The sequence below is a fragment of the Seriola aureovittata genome, chromosome 13 (genome assembly GCF_021018895.1).
Source record: "Seriola aureovittata isolate HTS-2021-v1 ecotype China chromosome 13, ASM2101889v1, whole genome shotgun sequence".
Lineage (NCBI taxonomy): Eukaryota > Metazoa > Chordata > Actinopteri > Carangiformes > Carangidae > Seriola > Seriola aureovittata.
The window spans coordinates 12,242,398-12,255,381 of record NC_079376.1 but is presented as its reverse complement, the minus strand read 5'-3'; the positions used below and the strand labels follow the sequence as shown (position 1 = coordinate 12,255,381).

Here is a 12,984-nt window from a genome sequence, read left to right as displayed (position 1 = left end):
GGGAGTGTGGGGGTAAATAGGAGACCAGCAGCTGATATTTCCTTATTTACTTATAGCTCATCTGCAGTATTTCTCATGATTAGATGCTAACGGAGGTTGAACACATTTATAGTTGAGAATGCTTTTCCATTAAACAATTCACTGAGAGACCCTTGCACATAACTTTGACAGGTATTGTACATAAACTGGGTGTGGCACAGTTTCTCCAGAGGGGTGGGGATCCGCGCGCCCTACAGGCTGACATTTGTGTCTTAATGACGGCCTCTTATAGTTTGCTGTGATTGATTTTAGTAGCGTTATAGCATTCACTGGCTCTTGAAACTGAGTATGAGGAACTTTCCACCCAGTACCCTTCCTGCAGTTCCGCATTTGCTCTGGCCAAAACATGAGCCATATGTATGTTGGCTGTCTCATTTATTAGAGAAATTTTGCGACGAATTTATTAGATCTGACTATTTATTTTTGCAACCTTTGGGCAGTGGATACAATCTTAAAACGTTTGGGTTCAATGTTAAGTAAAAGCCAGCCATATTTCAAGTAGCTACATTTTACCCAAATTTTGTGTGAGGGTATTAACTCTTAAGAGTTGCTATTAACACGTTTTGTTAACTTGTTCGGTGAGTTCCTCAGCTGCGGAAGTGAAGTCATAGTAGATGTTTCAGTGGGGACGGAATTCGTTGCTACACCGTACCGACAGGCTCACATCTCGCATGAATGGAAAGATATTAGCTGTGAAAGCCTTGACTTAGGGATGGGAACTGGATGCAGCGTTTTCCGAGTTAACGTTAGTCCGTATCTGTCCATTTAACGTGGGGGCACTTTTCCCTGTATTCAACTTCAAAGTGTTTCTGTTTGTTTGTGTGTGGAGCGGGAGCTAAGTAGCTGTTAGCCTGAATATACTAATCAGACTGGGTAACGTTAACACTACCGTTAGCCTGCCGAGCTAGTCAGCCCTGCTCAAACAACATAGACAAACAACAGAGCAAACATGGTTGAAACTATATTTGACCTCCCGGTCGAAAAGCAGATATTTTATGCTGTTTTGGGGTTTTCGTGGACAGTGTATCTATGGGAGGCATACCTTTCTTACAGACAGGTAAGTCAGTCATAAGTGTTGGTATCAGCTTCCGAGTTTCTGCTTTGTGAATGTGTATTATTGAGTTCGATCCTGAAATACATTAATAACTGAAATAAGATACCGTTGGGTAATTTAAGACATGCATTTATGTGATGGTTAATTCTTGCAAACAGAAGAGTATTAGAAATGAATGGTGCACATAACATGAAAACCAATGATTTTTTTTACACATATAGCGTCTTTGGTTAAGTCACAGTGATATGGCATCTGTGATTATGTTTGCAAAAGGTTTGGTTTTCCTGAGAAACGGGAATTGAGACGGAACATAATGCAGAGAAGGCTCAATTAAAAGTCAGAATCAGTATCAACTTTTATTGCCAAACTTGTTGACACATACAAAAAGATAAGTCTAGTTTTCAGCAGCTCTTTATGTACTGTGAGACAGTGCAGACAGTATTTACAGGAGAGGACAAATACAGCTACACACAGGTTACATATGTAAACAAATGGCTACAATATACATTAAAGCCTTGGACAACAAACTGTCTATACATGGGTCATATTATTACAAAATTGTTCATACAAGGTTGTTGTATAGGTAGTGCAATATATCCATGAAAAAATATTGTATTATTAATTTTATTTATGTATTTCATGTTTATGTTACATAAGCTTAACATAAGAAGTACATAAAAGTGTGAATGTGTGTGGTATCAGACTAGCAAAGGGAGTGTTTTGCTAAGTGTCTTACTGTTAACAAAAAATTGTACCCGTTTTCTCTCATATCACCAAATATTTGACAATGTTTGAATTCAACAAAGAAGCTGTAATATGTAGGTTGACTTGACAAGGTGGTTCCCTTTGTTTGTACTGTTATGTACTGAGATTTAACATTGCTGCTGATCTTTCTTTTCTACAGAGGAGGATATACAGATCAACAACACATGTGCCACAGGAGCTAGGGAAGATCATGGATTCTGAAACATTTGAGAAGTCACGACTTTATCAGCTGGATAAAAGCAACTTCAGCTTTTGGTCTGGACTCTACTCTGAGACTGAGGGCACGGTAAGAGCGACCAGCAGTTTCAAACACATAGATTATTTGACTATTATAATTATAAGTTTTCTGTCATTTAACATCAAGGATGGGTGATGTCTTAATTTGTCACATTAAGTTGTAGTGGAATGGGACAGCCAGATCATCTTACCATGAATGTTCTGTTTAACTTAGTGTCTTCATGTTTGTGCCAAATATTCAATATGTTCTTCATAAAGCTTTCATTGCCTTTTTAGTTGATCCTGCTCCTTGGTGGAATCCCGTTTCTGTGGGGCGTCGCTGGTTCTGTGACAACTCGCTTAGGATTCAGTCCAGAGTACGAGATCACCCAGTCCCTCGTGTTTCTGACCCTTGCTACCCTGTTCAGTGCCTTAACTGGACTTCCCTGGAGTTTGTACAATACTTTTGTCATTGAGGAGAAGCACGGCTTTAATCAGCAGGTACACCGACTGAGCAGCACTGACCCTCTGTAGACCTGAATGTGGCTGTTTGTAGTTTCCTTTCTCAGGAAGAACTGCAGCTGTGATCAGTTGGATTTGGATGGATGAATAGATTGGAGCCGACATGGATCCAACATTGACTGAGGGATGTGTCACACTATCACCATCTTACGGGCTCCAAAGCTGCAGAAGAAGTAGTTTGTTCAGCCGTATTTTGGCAAAAACAATGACTGTATGAGACATAATAAACATGTGGGTGACAGAAAATGATAAATAATGCTGCAGGACAAGACAGAAGTTTCTATAAGCAATTTGATATTATCCATCATGAAAGGTTGTCACTGTTAGAATCTACCGTATCTGATATGACAGACCGCTTAAAGCTACAAACTTCACAGCCACATTAAAACCCAGGCTACCGTTTGTCACACCAACAAATGCACACACATCCTGACTCTCTCTTTCTTTGTCATCGGCCATTGTCTTTGTTTATATTAATGTCTGGTCTTCCTCTCAGACGCTGGGGTTCTTCCTCAAGGATGCGGTAAAGAAGTTTGTTGTGACCCAGTGTATCCTGCTGCCTGTGACCTCGCTGCTCCTCTACATCATCAAGATTGGTGGAGACTACTTTTTCATCTATGCCTGGCTCTTCACCCTGGCTGTCTCTCTGGTTAGTGATGTGTTCACCGTGGTAAACAATATTGAACTTGTACAAAAGGCATCTTTGTGAAATAAGGGAACATGTAGCTTGGTAATTAAGAGTAACTCAAAGATTGGTCACTCCAGGGTTGTGCTGTCGTAAGTTGTTTGGTACCACCACTTCATCATAATTCATCTCCTCTTCTCCTATGTTCTTAGGTACTTGTTACCATCTATGCTGATTACATTGCTCCCCTGTTTGACAAGTTCACTCCATTGCCAGAAGGAGAGTTAAAGACAGACATTGAGGCTATGGCCAAAAGTATCAGCTTCCCCCTCACAAAGGTTTACGTTGTAGAAGGTAAAGTAAACACAGCACGCCTGTACATGGATTTACACCCCTGTTTACCATCTTGAAAGTTTTTAAAATATGTTGAATGTCTTCCATACTTTCAGGTTCCAAACGTTCATCACACAGCAATGCATACTTCTATGGGTTCTTCAAGAACAAACGTATTGTGCTGTTTGACACTCTGCTGGAAGACTACTCACCTCTAAACAAGTCTGGAGAGCCACAGCCCGAGCCGCCAGAGAGCGATGACACATCCAGTGAAGCGAAAGCCAAGCCCAAGGTTACATAGCCATAAACTTCATTCAGAAAAATTCTCATTGCTCTGACATAAACAAGGCTTCCTTAATTGGTCTTGACAGTACCTGATAATGGCAATAGTCTTTCATTTTGAGAAAAATCTGTCCGTGGAACATTTAATTTTGTCGACCATGCTTTTTTACTTCTTGATTTTGACCAAACAAAGCCTTGAATTTATAGTCATGAGTGTCAGAATTAGTAATGATAATAATAGAAGTGAATTGTCTTTCAGGGTAATACAGTTGTATTGTTCTCTTGTAAATATTTGTACAGAACAAGAAACAAGGCTGCAACAACCCAGAGATCCTTGCAGTCTTGGGTCATGAGCTTGGACACTGGAAGCTTGGCCATACTGTAAAGAATATTGTCATCAGTCAGGTTGGGATTTTATGAATTTATCTTTTTACCTCCGTTTTCTTTAAAGTTTTCTAATCCATTTTAATGACTGTACCAACAGCATGAAATTGACCTCTGTACAGATAGAGCAAAGGCAGATATATCCCACTAAAGTAAATGGATTCGATTAAATGCTGAATTTGACCAAATGAATTTACTTATTATATATCGTCACCTTCCTAAAATAATGGCCTAAGTCATGTTTTGACAAAAATGTTTTTTTTGCCTAAATCACCCCCTCATGATGCTGGCCACCTCTGGTAAAATCGCCTGAATCCTCAGTTGAGGGGAACATGCAATTCTACCCCCGGTTGTGTAATGGCCTATGTCAAAAGTGTGACTCTTTTGTTGAGTTTTTTGTGTTTCCTGAAAAACCTGAAAAAATGACTTAGGCCATTATTTTAAGAGGGTGTCGATATACAGATTTAGGTTAATATGCAAATAACCTCGGCTGACTCTTGTTTCTGCAGATGAATTCCTTCCTGTGCTTCTCCCTGTTCGCTGCTCTGATTGGACGTAAGGAGCTGTTTGTAGCTTTTGGCTTCGATGACAGCCAACCCACACTAATAGGCTTGATGATTATCTTCCAGTTCATCTTCTCCCCATATAATGAGGTGACTAAGAGATTCTACAAACAATATACCAGTCTTTTGAGATGTTTATATATTTCATAACTTACAGATCTGCGTCTGTCTTTCCAGCTCCTGTCCTTCTGTCTAACGGTCTTGAGTCGCAGGTTTGAGTTCCAGGCAGATGCCTTTGCACGTGGCATGGGCAAAGCCTCCGAGCTCTACTCTGCCCTCATCAAACTCAACAAGGACAACCTGGGCTTCCCCGTGGCTGACTGGTTGTTCTCCATGTGGCACTATTCCCACCCTCCCCTCCTGGAGCGCCTCAGAGCGCTGGGCAACGTCAAGCAGGACTGACGGGGCTGGAAGGAGGAGCGGCGACCGCTGCCTCCTCCCAAGGGCCTCCGCAGACCGCTCCTGGCCCTGTGATGCACCTCGGCCTTTCTTTACCCAACTGCACCCCCTCATCTTGTTTTATCTTGTTTTAGTCTTTTCTTCATTTGCCATTCTTTCCATTTTTTTTCCTCTTTGAAACTTTCTTTTAAACAAAACCAAAACATATCAGAACAAGGCAACCTAAAAAAATCATAAGCCTGTACTGAAAGTCTCTGCTCTTTCTCTAGAGCTAATATGCACTTGCTGAGAGCAATACATCTGGGCAATGTGTGTTTTAAAAAAAAAAAAAAAAGCAAATGTCGGAGTCCTGGTCACATTTTACACGCAATTTAGTTTTTGACATAACTATAACTTTGTTGAAGCGCAACTAATAGAATTTGGCAGAATTTGCAAATCCTGGAATTTTACTTTCTACATCTGTGTGTTTCTATTGTGATGCAGACATGGCATCCAACTGTTAAGAGCACAAAAGTAAAGAGGGTTTTATTTGTTGTGAATTTAAAGAACGGAAAACAATTACAGACATGGTAGGTGGGTAGACAGATAACTTCTTACAACTCATGACAATACTTTTTACAGATACACAGGCCAGAATTAGATTTGTCTCTCAAGTGCAACTGTTGCTTTTTTTTTTTCTTTTTTTTTACGCAATATCTCCGGGCAAACTCAAGAGAATAATGTTAATCCAGTCATCAAATCAAATTCACAGTTTTGCAAGAGGAACTATGTAGATGCTTTATCACAGTGAAAAAATGTGAGTGCCTCTAATTATTGCTGTTTGTGTTCAGATAATGGAAATATTATGAATACAGCAGTGCAGAAAATTTCATTTGAATTTTTTTTACATGCATTGGGGGGAGATCTTGTTTTACTTTTTCTAAAGCACTTGCCGACAAGGGTGCAACCATACCTGTACATATGTAACTTTGATGAGTAGCGTATCGACGTATGAAGTGAATTGTGAAAAATGTTGAATGTGGTTTGAAATTTTAAGTTGATATGGTGTTTTTTAGTTTCTTCTCTTGGATTTTGGGCCGGAGTGAGCGCAGAGTTGCCTGGTAAGCAAAGTGTTTATAGGGGACTTTGGGAAGGGGTCCGTGAGTGTCCTTCCACCACATAAGCCAGTGCTTGGTTTGTTCAGAGAGGGGACTGTGTACTTTATCTGCAGCGTTGAATAAAATCCTTCAAAGCACTTCTCTTATTCTGGATGCTCGTTTTATTATTATTTTTAAATAGTTCTGAAAATTAAATGGGATTGCATTTGCAAGCATCTATTTTATGACACAATACATGACATACTGTGTAACTTTGACAACTTTCACTAGTACACCACAATCAATTGTAGTTTAATGTCTTTCTCTTATGACTTCTTTCTACTTTATAACTTAAAAAGTAATGAACTTGAACATGAAAAATTTAAACTGTTTTATTTAAGTAATGCATGACAAAGAAAAAATCGTTGATATAGATGAATTAAAGAAATAAGTGTTACACACTGATAACTTCGATAGTTTTAACATAATGTTCGAATTATTTAAAGAAAACTAAATAATATTTTGTACCAGAAAATGAGCATGTATGTATATGATATGCGGATAATATTGTATTTGATTTAACAAGGTAAAATCTCTTTGGTTTTAATAGTAAATAATAAAAAAATAAATTAACGTCTAATATCAACGTAGGGTTAACAGTTCTAAAAAGAACGTGCGGTATCACGCTGGCCATTTTTAAGACCGTACCATTACGAAAATGGGATACAGTTTTTCTTTACACTGTATTACTTTATTTGTTATGTATATAAATTCAAATTTGTCAGCGTACTGTAAAAACAGTATATGATACATGAATTGCCTTTTAACTCCGTTTCCAACAGCACCAACGTGATGCTCGTGTAGTCCCTGACCCCTGTCGTGATAATAATGGCGCCGCCCAGGGGTCTATGTTTATGGACAAGGACAAGCAGCACTGTCAGTGTCGATGCTGTTTTCTCACGTGAGAGTCAAACATGGCGAGGTTTTTGAGGCCTAACATCAGGAGTTTTATCAACTCACAGCTGAGAATGTCGTCCGACCAGGTAAAATACGTCCAGTAAACACATCATTTGATTAATACACGGCTTTTGTTAAACGTTATATTGCTGTGTATGAATCATTTAAAATGAATTAGCCTATTAGTTTTGCCAGTCTGAAATTCACCTTTATGGTAAATAGATGAACAACTGTTATTGACATGATTATAGGTCAGAGGAATTGTGTAGTAATGTAGCTTTAGGACATTGATCAGTTGTACAAACAACAGTGCTGATGATTAATAAGCAGACATTTACTTTAATCATAACAAGTTTTGAATAAGTAAAATACCAGGAGTTGCGTGTTAACCATTGAACTGTCCCGAGTTCTTGGCTGCATTGTTTTTGCAGAAACTGTTTCTAGTCTGTTCCAACGACCTCCTGTCTCTATTATTACCTGGCAAACAAAGAGGCCCTTTCCCCTCATTCAATAATCTGAATCTTGACCTTCAGAACAGGCTGGTTTTCACAGGCTGCAACTACCTTAATATCACATAGACACGTCTAGATAACAAAACCTAAGAGAGATATTAACTTTAAAACGGTGTAATTTGAAGCCCCCGTCCCTTAAAGAAATGTGTACAATGTGAAGCCATACCAAGGCTCTAATTTGTTGCTGAATGTTCATACCTAACATTTTCTCTTTGAATTGCTCAGTTGGGTGAGCTAGGTAAAGGTGCAGGAAAAGGTGGTGGAGGTGGAGGGTCCATCAGAGAGGCAGGTGGAGCCATGGGGAAGAAGCAGGCCGCTGAGGAGGAGATGTACTTCAAGTATGTATTTCTGTCTTTTACAGAAACAAAATGTGGACAGAGTGTTGGCTCTATGTATAGCTCTACTTCTTGCTTAACTTACAAGTGACAATTACAGTTACTTACAATTTTCTTTTTATTATGATCTTCTCTTACTGTCCTGATTCCTCTCTGTGTCTCTTTATCCATTCTCTTTGTTCCCTTCCCCTGTTCTCACTGTTAATCCTTTTTCTTCTCTGTTGTCACCTGCTGCCATATCTATCCATCTAAACGCAAGGCGTAAGGAGCAGGAGCAGCTAGCTGCGCTGAAGCAGCACCACCAGGAGGAAATTGATCACCACAAAAAGGAGATTGAACGTCTGCAGCGTGAGATTGACCGCCACAAGGGAAAGATCAGGAAGCTGAAGCATGACGACTAAGTGAAACCTTCCTTTAAAAACCAGTTTGCTCACCGTTCAGTAAACACTCCACTGTGTCACCCGGCCAGACATGAATGTATGAGAGATTGTTCTGTAAATGCTTGAAAGTTATTAAAGCCGTTCATAAAATGATTACTGTTTCCGTGGCATGCTTTGACCTAAGTTGTACACCTTTCTCAACCTTTTCGCTTAATCATCAGTGTGCAGTATGTTACAGGTAAAAAGCCAAATTGAAAAACCTAAATGCGGTAACGCCTCATGGCAAAATCAAGGAATCTTGCTGTGTACTGTATGAATGAGTTTGCAATTTAAATGGCAATTGTAACTCTATCTTTTAGTGTTGTTATAAGTCAATCAACAGAGAATTCAATAATTTTGATTACCAAGTAATTGCCTAAGTAATATTTTAAGGAAAATTACTAAACATTCCTTAATTTCAACTCATCAAATGTGAGGATTTGCTGATTTTTACTGTTTTATATCAATGAACGTTTAAGTTTAGTTTTCTGACATTTTACAAACAATCATAAGAATAAGAATGGGCTGCTATTGACTATGTTTGTGGCACTTTGATCAATCACAAATTTATTAAGCAATATACACCATGTAATACTCCATCCAAAAGTGACTTTATTCTATAAATTTCCATTTCATCACAGTCCAAGTATTAAACATTGTGAATTGAAATGACGATCAAGTCTTATGAAAGGAAAAACAAAATATAAAAGACATGACACCTAAGATAAAATAAAACACACTGAATTAACACATACAATAGATAAGATAAATTGAATTCTAGATGCAGTTAATGCAGAATAATTAGTTATGCAGATACTTGTTTTTTTATAAAATTTCAGAGATTACAAAATATTTAAAATCGTGAAGAAAAAGAAAATATTGTCTTTTTTTATTTATTTTTTTAGAAAAGCATCCGTTCTGACAATAAAATTAAACATTGTAGTCTTCACATCCAAAATATATTATAAGATCAACAGAAAGTTGATGGGGAAAAAAATCATACACAGCTCTCGCGAGAAAAATAATATATACGTCGTCACTTCCGCTGTGCCCCTGCCTTTTACCACGAGCAACCCCGTGCATCTTTCTTTTCGCACATCATGGCGGACCGGTTCAATAAGGTGAGGAACTGCTGCTGAATCATAATGCCTTATATTTGCTTTTAAGTCCGTGTAAAGTCTTGTTTTTTACATCTATATTGCGGGCGATAACTACTCGAGCACTTGGTGTAATCGTTGATTTGCTCGGTGTTTGTTTTAAGACTAGATTTTAAAACGTTGAAGACGGCTAGCCTTGGCTAAGTGTACATGCCTTCCATCATGGCAGCTTCCCTAAGGATTCAATGCTGTTAGCTTGGTTGCTTTAACGTGTGTACCGGTTGTGTTTAAATCTTAGTGAGGTATGGATAAATGTACTATAATTGAAGGCGCCTATACTTTGTTCATACGAGGGTGCCATACTGAACTATTCACCCGACTCATTTAGGTCTAAATTACAGTCAACGTGTCTCCATGCTTTGACGTTGATGCTAAGCTAACGTTTTAGCTTAATCGGTAAGTTCTTAATGTCCATGTGCCAGTTATTGTAAGGCTGATGGGGGCTGCAATGCACCTCTCAAAGTCCCTTAACGTTTCTAATTACCACTGGTCGTTTTAAATGTGCAGGTTTTGCAGTTTCTGCTTGGATTTAATAGTCAGGATTAAAATGTGACCTGTCAGTCCGCACTGACAAATGTGAAGCACTCCTCTGATTTGATTAATGTAACCCTTCAAGCTGATATTTTTATTTTATATCGCGAGTAATACACTAGTACCACTTTGTCTTTCAAACTTGCAGGTTCTGCTGCTTGATGGCAGGGGCCATCTATTGGGCCGCCTTGCTGCCCTTGTGGCTAAACAAGTTCTCCTGGGTAAGTTTTTTTTTTTTTTTTTTTTTTTTGGGTAAGAAGTTTAGATGTAACGTGCTGACTGGTTAATATCTGTTTGTTAAAACTGTCTAGTAAACACTTGCACACAATATTTAAATAACTGAACAGCACATTGAGTGTAAAGCTGTTGTGTGGCCTCAATCTGTCAATGATGATTTAACTTACATAGCTTGAGTTTAACGACCATGAGAAAACTCACATGCACTACCATCTGAGACGGAATGCGGATGATTGTCAACATGTCTGGATTTTTTGAAGTCCAAACACTAAACTGTTGTCTTCATCTCTTATAGGACACAAAGTGGTTGTGGTGAGATGTGAAGGCATCAACATCTCTGGCAATTTCTACCGCAACAAGCGTAAGTAGGGATGTTTGTCTGTTCACATTAAGTGGTTTTCATTGTGCTTTTTTAACATGCTTGTTGTCAATGATGTTTTACTACTATAATTCGAGTTTCAATGACCATGAGAATACCTTACATGCACTACCATCTGAGACATCAGCATTACTTACCGGAATAATGGTTACCATTGGTTAGTGTCTTGAAATATTTTCAACTTAGTAACGTTTTATAGTATTTCTGTGTCATGTGCCTGTCTACAGTGAAGTACCTGGCTTTTCTGCGTAAGAGGATGAACACCAACCCCTCTCGTGGACCATACCATTTCAGAGCCCCTAGCAGGATCTTCTGGAGGACTGTCAGAGGTGAAAATGTGGCACCACTCTGCATAACTAACCACTTGATTACAAAATTATTTCAATACAGATGAAAGGTTCTTGCACTGAGAATGTAACAAGGATAACTGAAAAATGGACCCATCCAGTGAAAGATATGCATATACATTGAAAGCACTTCACTGAAATTATTAGATTTGAACTCAATTTCCTGAGCTTAGTACAATTGGAGTAAGTATGTTCTAAAATGTGGGCTGCATGTGGGACATGCATTAGGTGTAACTTACAATGTTTTTTAGAAATGTATAAAAGGTGGTTTGCTTAAATGGAGTCCTATTGGTCTAGTTGTGCTTCCTTAAACCATGAATCATAAGAACTTAACAAGGACCTGGTGTTGGATTGAAATATCAGTACTGAGTCACATACAGGTTTTAGTTAAGAGCTGACTTAATGTATAGTGTTAGGTTTGCCTTCATTTGCCTCAGCACAAGTTACTCCTTACTTGACAGTGATGAGCTCTTTATCCCGAAGCTGATCATTCATTGATGAAACAAACTTTTACGGATCTGATTGCTGAGTTGAGCAAGGTTTTACACTTGTGCTAGGACAAATAAACATTTTACACAGATGCACTGGTTGCTATTTGACAATGTATTTAACCTTTTTCTCTCTGCTTAACCAGGCATGTTGCCCCACAAAACCAAGAGAGGACAGGCTGCTCTGGAGAGGCTGAAGGTGTTCGACGGCATCCCCCCACCCTATGACAAGGTGATGATCTCGCTCAACAGCCAAGGGCCACATTATATGTATCTGTATGGCCCATACATATGGCTTCAACTCTGCTGTCTGTGATGTCATTTTATTACCTTACCTACCTTGTTTGAACAATGACCATGAAAAGAAAAAAATATCTGAGACATGCTGACACATCAGTGCGAAGGTGTGCCTTTTGCTTCTTTATCTGATTTTTGAATTTTTGTTACCACAGAGGAAGCGCATGGTTGTCCCAGCTGCTCTTAAGATTGTGCGTCTGAAGCCCACTCGCAAGGTAAGGTTTGAAGGGCAGACTAAATGAGATTAGTCACACTTCTAAGTGTAGAGCTTACTTGGCTGTAAAATTGGCAAACATGGATAAAATCAAAATGCTTCAATTCACCTGCTACAACAGTTCGTACTTGACAATGATGAGCTCTTTATCCCGAAACTGATCATCTAATGATGAGACAAACTCTACGGATCTGATTGCTGAGTTGAGTTAGGAACAAGTTGTGCTTTGAGTTGAAACTTTAAACACAAACTAATTAACATGTTAAAGGAAATATCATTTTAAGTGTGACACTTTTTTAAAGAAAATATCCACTGTTGCAATTTTAAACATTTTTGTTTCTCCCTCCCACTTAGTTCGCCCTCCTCGGCCGTCTCGCCCATGAGGTCGGCTGGAAGTACCAGGCTATCACAGCCACCCTGGAGGAGAAGAGAAAGGAGAAGGCCAAGCTCCGGTACTCAAAGAAAAAGACACAGATCAAGCTGACCAAGCTGGCAGAGAAGAACGTTGAGGGAAAGATTGCAAAATACACAGACGTTCTGAAACAATATGGAGTCCTCGTCTGAGATGACTTTCTCTGGCCAATAAAGTAAAATACATGTTTATAGAAAGTGTATTGACTTTTTTATTCCTCACGACTGAAAATGGTTGCGATAATGGTTAATCTGCAGTGACATACATTCTAGTAGTTACATTGAATATAAACACTAGCATATATGCAGATGTATTTTATTGAACGAGTATGGACACTCCAAAGAAAGAAGGTACCATTCACATGCAGGTGTTTGGGTCTAGTTTTCAAAATGTAGTTGGAAACAGTTGAATTTAATTCATTTGCAGCACTTCTGTGGGAGT

General features: G+C 38.8%; 3 protein-coding genes and 5 non-coding genes across 8 annotated transcripts; all 8 read left to right on the top strand.

Moving 5' to 3' along the window:
- The first annotated feature begins 675 nt into the window (after positions 1–675).
- zmpste24 (zinc metallopeptidase, STE24 homolog) lies at positions 676–6,416 on the top strand. Its single transcript, XM_056394253.1, has 9 exons — positions 676–1,096; positions 1,998–2,144; positions 2,372–2,575; positions 3,093–3,245; positions 3,434–3,575; positions 3,671–3,846; positions 4,137–4,241; positions 4,730–4,873; positions 4,961–6,416. Exons 1-9 carry the CDS (start codon positions 989–991, stop codon positions 5,183–5,185), a joined length of 1,404 nt encoding a protein of 467 aa, XP_056250228.1. The 5' UTR covers positions 676–988; the 3' UTR covers positions 5,186–6,416.
- A 726-nt stretch (positions 6,417–7,142) lies between these two features.
- atp5if1b (ATP synthase inhibitory factor subunit 1b) lies at positions 7,143–8,595 on the top strand. Its single transcript, XM_056393594.1, has 3 exons — positions 7,143–7,301; positions 7,953–8,065; positions 8,322–8,595. Exons 1-3 carry the CDS (start codon positions 7,233–7,235, stop codon positions 8,461–8,463), a joined length of 324 nt encoding a protein of 107 aa, XP_056249569.1. The 5' UTR covers positions 7,143–7,232; the 3' UTR covers positions 8,464–8,595.
- Positions 8,596–9,521: 926 nt separating this feature from the next.
- Positions 9,522–12,740, top strand: rpl13a (ribosomal protein L13a). Its single transcript, XM_056394366.1, has 7 exons — positions 9,522–9,602; positions 10,318–10,390; positions 10,702–10,767; positions 11,013–11,114; positions 11,767–11,852; positions 12,073–12,132; positions 12,486–12,740. Exons 1-7 carry the CDS (start codon positions 9,582–9,584, stop codon positions 12,693–12,695), a joined length of 618 nt encoding a protein of 205 aa, XP_056250341.1. The 5' UTR covers positions 9,522–9,581; the 3' UTR covers positions 12,696–12,740.
- LOC130180805 (small nucleolar RNA Z195/SNORD33/SNORD32 family) lies at positions 10,550–10,629 on the top strand. The gene has a single exon (XR_008829479.1). It is a non-coding gene; the product is annotated as a small nucleolar RNA Z195/SNORD33/SNORD32 family (small nucleolar RNA).
- On the top strand, positions 10,830–10,910 carry LOC130180806 (small nucleolar RNA Z195/SNORD33/SNORD32 family). The gene has a single exon (XR_008829480.1). It is a non-coding gene; the product is annotated as a small nucleolar RNA Z195/SNORD33/SNORD32 family (small nucleolar RNA).
- Positions 11,588–11,664, top strand: LOC130180809 (small nucleolar RNA SNORD50). Its single transcript, XR_008829483.1, has one exon. It is a non-coding gene; the product is annotated as a small nucleolar RNA SNORD50 (small nucleolar RNA).
- On the top strand, positions 11,926–12,006 carry LOC130180808 (small nucleolar RNA SNORD34). Its single transcript, XR_008829482.1, has one exon. It is a non-coding gene; the product is annotated as a small nucleolar RNA SNORD34 (small nucleolar RNA).
- Positions 12,261–12,336, top strand: LOC130180811 (small nucleolar RNA SNORD50). Its single transcript, XR_008829484.1, has one exon. It is a non-coding gene; the product is annotated as a small nucleolar RNA SNORD50 (small nucleolar RNA).
- Positions 12,741–12,984: the final 244 nt, after the last annotated feature.

Bases quoted from the DNA above. Each gene is read 5' to 3' on its own strand.
- rpl13a (XM_056394366.1), top strand. From the start codon at position 9,582: ATGGCGGACCGGTTCAATAAG. The intron at 10,391-10,701 runs GTAAGTTTTTTT...CATCTCTTATAG, and splicing joins GGCTAAACAAGTTCTCCTGG to GACACAAAGTGGTTGTGGTG. The intron at 11,115-11,766 runs GTGAAAATGTGG...CTGCTTAACCAG, and splicing joins CTTCTGGAGGACTGTCAGAG to GCATGTTGCCCCACAAAACC.
- atp5if1b (XM_056393594.1), top strand. From the start codon at position 7,233: ATGGCGAGGTTTTTGAGGCCTAACATCAGGAGTTTTATCAACTCACAG. The intron at 7,302-7,952 runs GTAAAATACGTC...TGAATTGCTCAG, and splicing joins TGAGAATGTCGTCCGACCAG to TTGGGTGAGCTAGGTAAAGG. The intron at 8,066-8,321 runs GTATGTATTTCT...TCTAAACGCAAG, and splicing joins GAGGAGGAGATGTACTTCAA to GCGTAAGGAGCAGGAGCAGC.
- zmpste24 (XM_056394253.1), top strand. From the start codon at position 989: ATGGTTGAAACTATATTTGACCTCCCGGTCGAAAAGCAGATATTTTAT. The intron at 4,242-4,729 runs GTTGGGATTTTA...TTGTTTCTGCAG, and splicing joins AGAATATTGTCATCAGTCAG to ATGAATTCCTTCCTGTGCTT. The intron at 4,874-4,960 runs GTGACTAAGAGA...CTGTCTTTCCAG, and splicing joins TCTTCTCCCCATATAATGAG to CTCCTGTCCTTCTGTCTAAC.